Source organism: Nanorana parkeri, unplaced genomic scaffold (genome assembly GCF_000935625.1).
Source record: "Nanorana parkeri isolate BGI_ZX_2015 unplaced genomic scaffold, ASM93562v1 scaffold50, whole genome shotgun sequence".
Classification (NCBI taxonomy): Eukaryota; Metazoa; Chordata; class Amphibia; order Anura; family Dicroglossidae; genus Nanorana; species Nanorana parkeri.
In genome coordinates this window covers 1,161,498-1,174,488 of record NW_017306318.1, presented here as the reverse complement: position 1 = coordinate 1,174,488, position 12,991 = coordinate 1,161,498, and the positions used below count along the sequence as shown (strand labels likewise).

The 12,991-nt window shown below is 43.0% G+C and overlaps 1 protein-coding gene across 3 annotated transcripts in view; it reads left to right on the top strand.

The window, feature by feature from the left end:
* Positions 1-12,991, top strand: part of GNAS (GNAS complex locus) — a 125,818-nt gene that overhangs the window by 88,406 nt on the left and 24,421 nt on the right. For all 3 annotated transcript variants that reach the window (XM_018574636.1, XM_018574643.1, XM_018574650.1), the window contains one exon: positions 9,036-9,133. In XM_018574636.1, coding sequence (XP_018430138.1) covers positions 9,036-9,133 — 98 coding nt within the window. The remainder of the gene's footprint in view (positions 1-9,035; positions 9,134-12,991) is intronic.

Here is a 12,991-nt window from a genome sequence, read left to right as displayed (position 1 = left end):
TATATAGCATGTGAAGTCCAAATTCTAGGTCTGCAGACTTGTTCTGGGCCCACAGACTCGGGGGAATTATTAATTCCATGACCGCCATTCACTAGCATGTTTTTTTAATAAAGGGCTAGTTGAGACCGCTTATGTATTTCTAGAGATGAGAGATTTGCAAATTGATTTCATTGTCTAAAATGATTCACATGCAAAATGACCCGATTTGCAGGAATCGTACAATTCCTAAATCGTGATTGCTTGATTCTTGACAGGTGAACGTACAACCCTTTGGCTGACCTCCACGCAGATATAAAAGACAGAGGTTAATGAAGCTCTGTGTTCATTAATACATAATTGTTGTCCCAGTACAGCAGGTTTGAGACTGGGAGAGGGAGAAGCTGCACAAATAGTTGTGCCACAGTTTAAGGAGCATACTGATAGAAGCAGAGAGCAAAGTGACAGATGAGCTCATCAGTCTGCTGCTTCTCCTTTAACTCTACAGGATGAGGATGAAGAGGAGACCTGTAAGTGCTCCTGAACTGAGAAAAGCAGGTTTCCTCCCCTGCCAGATAGGGCTGTGCCATGCAGCAGAGCTGTGAAATCTCAGAAATGCATGGACAGAAATACAAATCCTCTGGCAGGTAAAACAACTCCCTTATATGCATTTCATTTATGTAGGGATTTGTCTGAAGTTCAACTTAAAAAAAAAAAAAAATTTAAATGTATATTTTTTACTTAATTGCTATCACATGTCACAGCAAGGTGCAGGTGACCGGTTCTCTTAAAGGAGACATCGTGTTTATGATCAGGTTATCTGATCATATTCGATTAGCTTCTTCCATGGCCACAGAGACTGGGCAGAATGATAGCTCAGAACCTGGAAGTGATGAGAGGGCGTCACTTCCAGGTTCGTTCCAGTCAGGGGCGGATGTTCGCTGCGGTTCCCCGCCGCTTTGCCCACCATGGAAATCCTGGGAGCCCAGGAGGGGCAATGGAGCCTGGGATATGTGGCCGTTGGTTGTTGCTTTGGAGCAGCACATTCTGCAACCTGTAGGAGTGATGAAGTGGCTTTACAGCTGCCGAAATCACTTCTAACAGAAAGCTGACAGGCTGCAGGAGAAATGTAAACAGACTCCGGGTGGCGATCACAGCTGGGAGTCTGGTTTACAGGTCGCTGCTACCAGGGACGTAGTACTTGTGCCCATGGAAGCCAAACGGTTAAGCCTTTCTGTTCTTGATATTCTTGTACCTCAAACTCCTGCTCGCAGATTTGATGGAAGCCTGTTTTGTCTGTGGGAAGCTTTGTAACAGAGTGAAGTAAACATCAAGGTGAATCTGTGGCCAGAAACTATAATCTCCTATGTTAAGCATGTTAATGTATCTTTGTTTTATTCACATTTATAACCTGTTGATTCTGCCAAGTCGGCAACATTTTTATCACGGTGACTACTTTCTCTCTACTCCTCAGGATTTGCACTCCCTGTAGCCAGCATCAGATAACTAATTGTGTCCTAACCTACAAGTGTACATGCCCAAGCAGCTGGAGTGCTCTGTGTCCTGACAATGCACTCTTCACCTTTTTAGCATTAGCCCCTATTTATTATTCATGCCGCAGAGACTGCTGGGAAGTGTAGTTTAGAGGTGTCAGCTGAGCTGCAGAGTGAGATAACTGGAAATGGAGAAATGGCCGACGGACTAGTTCTATAGTGAGGGTTCTGGGCTTTTCTACCCGTACTCTCTTGAATTTGTACCTGTGCTGCACTGTGATGTAATTGGGTAGGCTCCAAGGTGACTACATGGGTTTTAGTTTTCCTTTAACATGCAATTGCATAGCTGTGACTTGAATGTATAAGATTTATAGCACAGGGCACGTTCTGCATGGTGCGATAACCTTTGTCCTTTTTCCTTGCGTCTTTGAAACCATTAAAAGTGTAAAGATTTCCACATGTTGTGGTTAAAGAAGGACTCTGGTCTAACAGGAAAGGCTGAATTTTGTTTATAAATGGGGAGCTGTTCAGACCAAAAATACTATCAATTTGTTGTCCTGTAAAACATTATTTGTGTAGCCACCTTGCTGTGCTTGATCGCTCCTCTTCACTGCTCCCATGATAGAATAGGCTTCAGCACTCCAGCTGTGGTTAAACTACAAATCCCATTAGGCAATGCAAGACTCTGACAGCCACAGGCATGACTCCCAGAGGCAGATGAATGGTGGGATTTGTCTTTTCACCACCACTTGGAGGGCTTAAGTTTGGCTCCTATTCTGTTGTAAGTTGTAGTGGAGAGGACTTAATTAATAGACACACATACTGCATATTAAAATATATGTAAGCCCAAGCGCCTATATCCTCGTATAAGCTTTCACATATAGATGTAAAAGTCATGTTTTAAATCTGCAGTTTAAATTAAAATATAACCTGGTCATCCTGCCATAAAGGTCCTTGTTTAGGCACCACTTTCTCTAGGGGGACAACACTCTGTCCCTGTCTCCCAATTGTTCACCTGTGATGCCACCGTGTCATTACAAAGGCATGGTCTACTGTACTACTAACATTGACTCTTGATGACCTTTGAACTAGGTGGGTAAGGACAACACGGTGTTCTAGATGTTTAGTTTAAGAGAGCAATTAGAACAGTTGTTAGTCTAGAAAGATTAACAACTCTGCTGTTGGAGATATAGATGTTTTTGATTACTTTCTCTAAAATATTTTGGCCGTGGGAGAATTAGGACCTGTGTTGATGTAAATTTGAGACTCTTCTGAGATAATTTGGAATTCATTGACTCTGCTTTTCACCTGCAGTTAAACTCCTTCTGAGCTGCATTTCACCTGCTTCAAGGAGGTTTTTGCATTTCTATAGACTTGTATGGGAATGCAAAACCCATTTGACGGGAGTAAAAGCCCATCAACACAGGCTGCAGTTGCTGACCTCTTCTTTTGACATTTCTAGTTCCCGGCTGCCATGTTGATGAAACACTTTACTTTTTCAGGTCCGTGCCCCAGAAAGCATTATAGAGATGAGGAATTTTGGCACGTCTGACACACACGCACGGCATGCATGTTTCCAGGTAACATAACTATTGAAGCCATACACAGCCCGCTCACTGGCATTTTTAGAAGGAAGCCAGTAATGACAGGTGTCATGATGTCATAGCCCATTAAAAGCTTAAATAAAAGCAGCATTTGCTGCAATGCTTACTTTTAATCTTGAGCTGTCCCCTGCAGTACCTTTTCCATCAATGGATGTCCCCAAGCTTCCGAGTTGAATGACAGTTAGTATGATTCAGCCTGCTTCCTCCAAGTGCAGGCTATCAAGGAACCACCCCAGCTTGAGAATTGACAGTGAAAAGGATGGAGCACAGTGATGAGCTCCCTGTCTTCTTGCGTTCTCCTCCTTACGCTACTTGTGCAGCTTGTTCCTCCCCGACTTTGAGCTCTGCTGTACGTGGATGCAGAGCTGCAATAAATTGTATCTTTATATGTGTCTAGAGTTCAGCTTTAATTTGCACATTGGTGCTAATATGAAGAAAGTGATGTTTATGTCCGTATTTCAGCACATTTTTCGATTTCTCTTGTTTTTATTTTGAATAAAGTTATTTGTTTCATTTACACGTAGCCCTTGTTCCCTTTTGGGATCGGGTCTTTTTATGGTCGTGCACGCAGTACGTACGTGTACGCCCATTTGAATGAACAGTGGCAGCCCCCATACTTATGACAGGGCCGCATTTGGAGCAGTGAAATCCTCTTTGTACATTTTTATACAGATCTATCAGACCTAAAACAGGGGCATTTGGGAGGGACCGTTAGGAATGGTACTTTGGTAATAAATGTGAAACCACAAAGCCCTTTCACTTAATGCCTGTTACCTGTTCTGCTGCATGTATCACTGACTTGAGCAATCGTTCCGTCTAATTACTTTGCATGCCAGTCTTCCGTTCCCTAAACAATTACATTGGTTAATTAGTGTGACCTGTCCCTGTGCTGCACCTCTCCCGACACCGCAGCATAAACGCCTTGCTGATGGAGCTAATTAACCCAGAGGAGTAATTTGCTTTACACTTGGTGCACTCGGAGACAAAACAGGTTACGTGGTGGCGCCCAGAGATTTTCCACCATAGAAGGCTAAATTATTGCTGAATTGAGCTTACCTTTTGGCTTTCGGATCTTAGGTGTGGGGTGGGGGTATAGTACATAAGGTTTAGAAGATTCGATTCATGTGTAGTCGGTTTAAACTATGGGTTGTCTGTAGGCCTTGCCTCCTATGGAAAACAGCCACATAGAGAGTCATAAGATGTTGAGGAAGACCTATTCGAATCATTGCCTACATAACATATTTTGTATTGTTAGGACATTTTTGAGATTTGAGACATTCCTGTGCTACTGTCAAGTATAAAAATTTTCTTTCAGTGGGCGTCCACTCCTGCTGATTTAGGCATTCTTAATTATATGACTGGTTCATTTTGCATTCGAAATGCTAAGTTCTCTTTTAAGGTTTACTATGCCTGTGAATGAATGAAGGCTGGATATTGGGACTTGTACCTCCTCTATCTGGAGGGCCACTGTTTCGCTTACATACATTTCGCACTGTATTTTTATGTTCTTTTTGGTTATAAGCCGCTTCCACCAGTGAGAAGATGGTGATATGATCTAAAGGGGGGTAGGCAAACTCTGCTCCCCCCCCCCCCAAATTCCATCATGCCTGTGGCTATCAGATTTTGCAATCTACTGGGATTTGTAGTTGCACCAGGGCTGGTTGCACTTCCCCCTGAAGTAAAGGGAAACATTGGACCCAGGCTTTGAAGCGGTACTATCTTAGCACTCTAACTCTTTTTACTTGGATCACGTAAACAATATATTCAACAAAACCATTTGATCCCACCTTCCATTACGGCTTTCCGGGTTCCATATATGACAGTCACTTTAATCTGTTTTATCGATGAACTATCAAACAAGGAAACAGTAAATGTAACGCAATCTTGTTTTAATGGAATGCTTATGTCCCACCTAGTCTGCCAGAACACCTAGGCGGAATGATATGCAGGCAGCCCCGTCCAGTCTTCATAAGATGCCACTTCCTCTAAAATCTTTTGCCCGGCTACAGCAGGCCATTTGATCGGACATCAGAAGAATATGAAATTGGGAATATAGAGCTGTCGGTATTTTATTTTTTTTTACTTCCACCATGTAAGCTGATTTTTAGACCTCTTTTCTTTTTTCATAAATTCTTTTATTTAACAAGTTTTTTACAAATAGACATAAACAAAAAGGTTTACACAAGGGGGACCAAGCCCCATCTCAAAGAGAGTGGACACAGCCACTGAACATATGCATTACATGAACAATAACATCAGAACAACATTTAAGGCAATTATCGAGGTAGTATCTCCAATAACAGTACAGTACAGCCGCCTGCAGGTATTTGGAATTGCTGGGATGGGTTATCAGGGACCCACAGGCGTTCTGCATATGGAGAAGGTGCGTACATTCGTACAGCAAGTGAATTGTTTAGGTTATTCGGTGAAGGGAGGGCAGGTGGGGTGGGGTAGGTAGAAGGGGGGGGTATCCTAGACCTCTTTTCATACGTACAATGAAGTTACTTTACAACAGTAGGACCATTGACTAACTTTTTATTGGTTAGAATAGAATACTTGACAAACAAATTCCTATGGTTTAAAAATAGTCCGAAATCTACCTGGCACCTTGACCCGGCCATAGCCGGCTGGTAAACTGTTCTAAACTGTAGATTCACAACTGTCTGCATAGATCTACCTGGGACACATAACTGGCCGCATATTAAAGCTTTCAGGAAGATGTGACTTCAGAACACGTTTAAATTCCTAAGGAGAACTTCACATAGAAATGCTGAGAGCAAGCTCATCCGCCCACGCTTCTCACAGCGCTCATACCAGTCTAACCAGTGCTGCAAGGTGCCAAACTGGTATCCATTTTGAAGAAAGCATTCTTTTAGTGAAACTTCTGTCCCCTCCCATCCCAGGTCTTGTTGTTTTTGTCTTGTTTTTAATCTGGACTGTCCTGCACGTAATGGCAGGGATGCTGTCCGGACACCATTATAAAAAATCTGAGTACAGTCTGCTCCTCTGAAATGTATTGGTTACAGTCCATGCAGGCAAGTATAATGTGAGTCATTGAACACAAGTTTGTTTGTCACATGATGGAGTCCAGTATACATGGATGCAGTAACACAAATGATTGCAGGCCTTCAGCTTTGCAAAAGGTGTTTTTAAAAACAAGCACTGTTGGAGCACTGTTAGATCCAGTATTAGTGAGTCTAAGGATGCCCATAGTTCTATGGATTGTACAGAGGTTCCTATGAAAGCTTTCCGTGAGCACTGACAGCCTTCTCCATTGAGCAGATATTTTCAAAATACGCCTACAAAATTCATAAAACTATTACTTTCTGTTGCAGGGGTTGGTCGTTTGCAAGTATAATATTCATAATTTCTTTGTCAGGACTGGACAATTCCCAAAAGATGAATAGCCAATACTCCTTAAAATTACAGCCGGAGCCTATCTTTTGAGGTTTTCCCTAGTTGTTGAAAAGTTCTTGAATTAGACAGACTGGATTCTCAGTTCAATTTTTATTTGTCTATTCCTCCTTTATGTCCATTAATGGACACAAAAGGCCAAAATGAAGCCCTGTGCATATGTTTGTAATTTGTGATGAGGGCTCTCTAATGCTCTGTGAATGACAAGGGACAAGCACTTGCTTTGCACTGCATTAAAATGAGTGTGTGTAAACCTTAAAGTTGATATTTAATGAATGCATTGCTTTATTATTCGTGTCAGTGACTTGTTGAAACACTCGGTGATTGTGCCAGTTCCCCATCATCTTGTAAGATTCTGACCCAAGTACGAAAGCCAGATCTGTGCTGTGTGGTCAGTTTGCTTGCCTGATAGAAAATACGGGATGTCTGTACCAACACATGGGATCCTTGTACTTCCATAGTCAACTTTGCCGCCATGCCCCCTGTCCAGTCCTGTTCTCTTTGATTGAAAGTTGCCCCTAGCAGTGAGCTGATCTGTCAAAATTTCAGCTGTGCATTGCCCAAAGTGAGCAGCGGAGAAAAAGCTGGCAGGTGGGTCTAAATGGGCGATCTTACTGAAAGTTACTAATATTCTACAACTATGTCTACTATATGTATATTCAGCTGCCAGCACGCTTATGCCCTCCATACTCGGGGAAAGATGGCCAAGTGTGGCCACAATACTCCAAAATGAAATGGCAATACATTTTTTGTAATTTTTTTAAAATAAAAGTTTAGTTTTTAACCGAAACAAAACACCTAAAAACAACCCAGCCATTACCATATCAAGATCAGGACTCTACGGAGACCATACCATCTCTTCTGGGGCTCTATATTCTTTTTCTCACTGAAAGTAGTTCTTTACGACTTTGGCTTTCTGTTTTGGGTAATTTATTGCTACAGAATGAGATTGCTACCGGTCATGCCTGATGGTATTGCATGATGTATGTGTAACTTCCTATACTTTTAGCATTGAGGAGACCAATAATGCGGACCAAATACCCCCCACCCCCCAACTCTATGTGCAGAAATGTAGCCCCAAACCTCCAAATAAGCTCCATCATGGTTCCCTGTTGCCTGTAAACACTTATACTTGCACTGCTTTTCCGGCCTTCCCCAAATAAATTATGTTCTGCTGCAGCCAAATCCTTAAAATGTGGACTCATCAGTCCAGTGTACCTGCTGCCATTTTCTGCTCATCAGTTTTTGGGGTTTTCTTGCATACTCAAGTTGTTGGGCTTGTTTCCGCATTAGGGGTATGGCGTATTAGCCCCAGTCTTAGATGAGATGGGATTGAGAGAGCCTAAATAGCAGCATATTAGTGTGTGACCCTCCCACAGTCAAACATTTCCTCTCGTGGGCCAATTTTGTATTCCAACCAGTGAACCTACCAGCATGTATAGTGATAATGTCAACCCCTGCACCACCCCGCTCTGTACCTTCTGAGACATCTTATTTATTTAAAGCGTCCTTGCTGGCATTGTATGGGGGCAGATGTTTTGTTGTCTGGACTAGTATTGCAGACGATAGTTTTGTATGCCAGTGATATCACTGGTAAACATTAGCTAGGTTGGATATTGATTACAGACCCTTAGGCTGGGTTCACACCTAGGCGTATAGAATATGCGCGTCTGTCGCGCGTTCCTCCCGCGATTCGCAAATAAAAAACTGCGCGACAAACACGCGTTTCTGAGGGCTACCTGGCTGTATCCCAATGGTTACGCACAGCAAATGCGCCCCAAAGAAGCTCCTGTACTTCTTTGGGCGTAGGGTGGGAACCATGCCCATAGGCAATCATTGGTTTTCACATGTTGAGCGTTTTACAGAGCGTAGGAACGCACTGTAAAACGCCCAGGTGTGAACCAGGCCTTAGAAAAAAGCTGCTTCAACAGTGTATATGGGATTCGACTGGCTAGATCAGGCCTCGTTTCTGTTTACTGATATCGAGAATATTGTAGGTGTCCCTCTATAGCAGTCAGGCTTTAATTACTTGCAACTTACAATTGGGAGTTGATTTTTGATCAGATTTTTATAGCAACTCTGGTGTTTGTTTGTTTGGTTTTTTTTAGCTAATTAGAAATTTAACATAAGTGGACAGACTACGATTGCCCGAGGTTGGTGCTTTGACCACCAGCATGAGATCTGTGTAGTTTGGACTACTAGTTTTTTTTTATTATTTTTATTTATATTTTGTTTAAATGTAACTTCAGACAAGAAGCATATTGAATAGATGAACCTCTAATGGTATCCAGGATAAAGCTCACCTGAACCTGCCTGTTGCAGCTTCTTTCTTGTGCTTCGATATATATGGGCAAGTCTGCATTGAACCTGTTAACAATCTGGTGATGGACCCAGGAAACACTGTGATCAAACACAAGCAAAGGAGCAACTATAAGAATGTAGATTACAAAGTAACTAGCTGTACAAAGTCAATGTATTTTAAAAATAGTAGTGCGCCCTAAGTCTGTTTCAAAGCAAAATGGTTTATTATATTTCACTCTTTTTCCAGGAGTTCTATGAACATACAAAAGCGCTCTGGCAAGATGAAGGCGTGAAGGCCTGCTACGAGAGATCGAACGAGTACCAGCTCATTGACTGCGCACAGTAGTAAGTGTCCCTCCTCTTTTACATTACGCTCGGTTTGGCTATGAGCGCCTGTGTTCACTTTCCTGTCCTCCTCTTGTTGTGCAGTGATGAGTATACGGGAAGGCACTTTGTGGTCACTGCAGAAAAGGCTATTGAGTTCAGTGCCTTAGTATGTACTTGCATATCACCGAAAGTTAGAGGCTTGTACAGAAACGCTGCAGGTGCAAAATGGGTTTGAACGTTACACTAACTATGCAATAGCTACTGTAAATTATTCAAAGAAAAATATCAAATAGAAGTACAGAGGAGATCTTGTACATTTCTTCACTGTGCAGTAGGCTAAAAAGTGTTTCAGAATTTTCAAAGCTAACATTGTGTGGACTAGGCCTAAAAAACAGACCATTGGTGCATTTTGTAAAACACAACCCCCCTTGCATACCTAAAAGTCTAGATTTACCTTTTATGGTGAACTTAGCAGTTTATCTTAATACGTACAGAAATGCAGGTCTTTGTGCTTTTTGCCATTTGTCACCTTGCCCATTAACCTTCCTGGCGGTAATCCCGAGTTTGGCTCGGGGGTCAATTTTCCGCACCAAAAGCCGTAACCCAGAGCCACACTCGGGCGTCTTCCGGGTTCCTTCCCTGCAAGCGCCTGCATTGCAGCGGGGCGGAACCGGCAAGATATTAAAAAGTAAAAAATTATGAGATAATCATACCGCCAGGGAGGTTAAGGTCAAAGTGACAGTGTCTTTGCAAAGGGGCCCCCCCAACCCACTGATACTCGCCTTGCCAACAGTCTTTGGTCACAGTCAGTGACCATAACCGACGCTCCCCGGTATGGGGGTAGCTTGTGCGCTCCTCCCTCTCATGTGACATAGCACTGTCAGATGACAGAGGGAGTTGTGTTAAGGCCTCTGGTAAGTTTATTGCCTGGTGCGATAGAGGAAGGGGAGTGGCAGTGGAGCCCTGGCAAGGTGAGTATCAGTGGGTTGGGGGGGCCACTTTGCAAAAAACAATTTGCTCTGAGAGGTCAGGATGACCATCTTTCTTTAATGTAGGTCTACCTTTGTCCTTTGCAAAGCATATTGCTGTAATTCATGTAGGTTGCACCGGGCTAACATTTGTTGCACAAAATGTTCATTTATTTAACTGCTTTGTCTGTGGTTTGCAATTCTTATCTGGTTACATGTTCATTTACTGTAAGCTATACATCTTGTCAACTGATTCAGTATGAGATAAAAGAAGCTGAATAATAAGGGACGTTGTATTTTGTTTTTTAGATTGACACGTATTATCGGCCTGCCTGTTTATCACAGGAATATTTAATAAGATACTGATGGTTGTAAAAAAAAAGTTCCTGATCTTTACTGGCTGTTTGTTCTTGACATTTCCTATGATTTGGGTAAAATGTTTGTTCAATTTAACAGGTACTTGGTTCTCCAATTGCCAATGAACTGGTTTTGTTTTTTTAAGGAAAACGCAAGACAGATTATTTTCAGAATTACATAGTAGTTTACTTTGACCAGTGCTGAAGAAGGTATTACTTGAAGTTTTGTGACTGTCCTTACATAACTTTCCTACATCTGTGGACTAACTATTCACAGAATTATGGTTGCAGCAGTAGGAGAAGTATGCTGGATCCCCCCCCCCCCCAAATATTTGACAAGGTAGTGGTGTAGTTGTGTCAAGTCTGTGGAGGCATCTTTCTATAGAAGGGCCAATAGGCTGGACATGAGATTATCATTACCAGATCTGAATGACTTTGGACCAGTAGGGTGGCAATCTCTTGTCTGTGGGCACTAATGGCCGGGATGGCAGTCTCTTGTCTGTGGGCACTAATGGCCGGGATGGCAGTCTCTTGTCTGTGGGCACTAGCGGCCGGGATGGCAATCTCTTGTCTGTGGGCACTACCGGCTAGGATAGCAGTCTCCTGTCTGTGGGCACTAGCGGGCGGGATGGCAGTCTCCTGTCTGTGGGCACTAGCGGCCATGATGGAAGTCTCCTGTCTGTGGTCACTAGCGGCCGGGATGAAACTCTCCTGTCTTTGGGCACTAGTGGCCGGGATGGCAATCTCTTTTCTGTGGGCTAAGTCTCCTGTCTGGGCACTAGCGGCCGTGTAGGGAGTCTCCTGTCTGTGGGCACTAGTGGCCGGGATGGCAATCTCTTTACTGTGGGCACTAGCGGCCGGGATGGCAATCTCTTTTCTGTGGGCACTAGCTTCCGGGATGGCAATCTCTTTTCTGTGGCCACTACCGGCTAGGATAGCAATCTCCTGTCTGTGGGCACTAGCGGCTGGGATGGCGCATTTAAAGAGAAATTGTATTTGGATGTGCTTGAAAGCCTTTATCAGGACTTGTGTCTGACAGTTGTTACACATATATTGGTATCTTTACAGTCAAGGAGAATTGAGATGCACAAAACATGATGTAGTTCTTGTGCCCTTTGTAACGTGGTCCTTTTTATTTTTCGTTTAAAAAAAAAGAAACTAGTTCCAGCTGACCAGTCTTCATCCTTCAGCAGTTTGTTAGAAGTAGAATTCTTTGGTGGGAAATAGCTTCTTGTGAAAAAGAAGTGGAAGTGTTTCGCAGGCGAGACAGCATTTATGGAGTGTGCCTTTTTGAAAAGTTTTTTTTTTTCTGTGGACTTTTTAGAACCTCAAAGTATTTCTTTTAATTCTAGGCTGGGTGCATTGCAAGTAAGGCTAACAAATGGCTCTTTCAGTATATGGCAGCATAAATGAAGCAGGGGGCTGTGGTAGGAGGTAACGCAAGTAAAAGGGACAATAGCGTGTATTGTTTCCTGGGTCCTGGTGTCTCGGCAATAGCTGCCGCACAGCCTCCGCTCGAATAGCTGACATATTCTGGGAGTCCCACTTGTGACGGCAGCCTTCCCTTGTCTTTTTCTCCCATCAAATCCATTCCCGCACATTCCGCTCTTTGCTTTTTTTAGGAGCCAGCTCCATTGACAACAACTAGAGAAATCCTCTAGTTAAATGCCAGCACATTGACTGACTACCTGGCTCCTGGGATTTGTCCAGTCTTGCTTTAAAGCTATATAGGTATAAGATGGGTCATAGATTATACATAACCACCTAAATATATTTTGGTAACTCTGCCATGATTATTGATGGCTCATTGCACAAAAATGAGGCAAAATGAAATTATTTACAGTCATGCTGCTTGTTTGTCTCCAGATCGTCCAACCACCCTGTGTGTACTGACAGTGGGTATCCATGTAATTGTTAATAGATAAACTGTGTATTGTGATTTTTGTTGTTGTTGTTTTAGTCACAATAAATGGTGATGGTTATAAAAACACACTATTATGAAGCTGAAGTCTCCTATATAAAACAATCATTGCTCCCTCTACCCGATTATAGGACGTGTGCATGGAGCAGCACAGGCTTTGTGTAATGCTGCTAGCTTCCAGCGTCTGCAGTTGGTATTTGGGTGGATTTTGTACTGGGCTGCCCCGTATGATGTCATGACAGCTGATCGCTCACAGGCTGTGCCATTGGCTGCTGTCATCCAGACCTTGCTTCCTCCTTGTAACGGGGCCCCTGCTGCACGAAAGCTTTATGAAGGGCCAGATGGAATCCTGTGTATACAGCACATAGAATTCCCTGACACCTGGAAGATTTACCCTTATTACTCATTCTCAAGCTTATCGCTCGTTAAACATTTACACAGGCCTGACATGCACGGTGTGGCCGCATTCGATGGAAACCAATGTTTGTTGTCCATAGCAACCAGTTGGTAGCTGTTGGCTTATAGGGAAAGTGAAAGCAACTCTGTACACAAAACTGGTCTGATCTGAAGATCTGTTTAAATGTTTCCTTTTAACTACTTGAAGATCTGCGGGACAATAAGACAATGATGG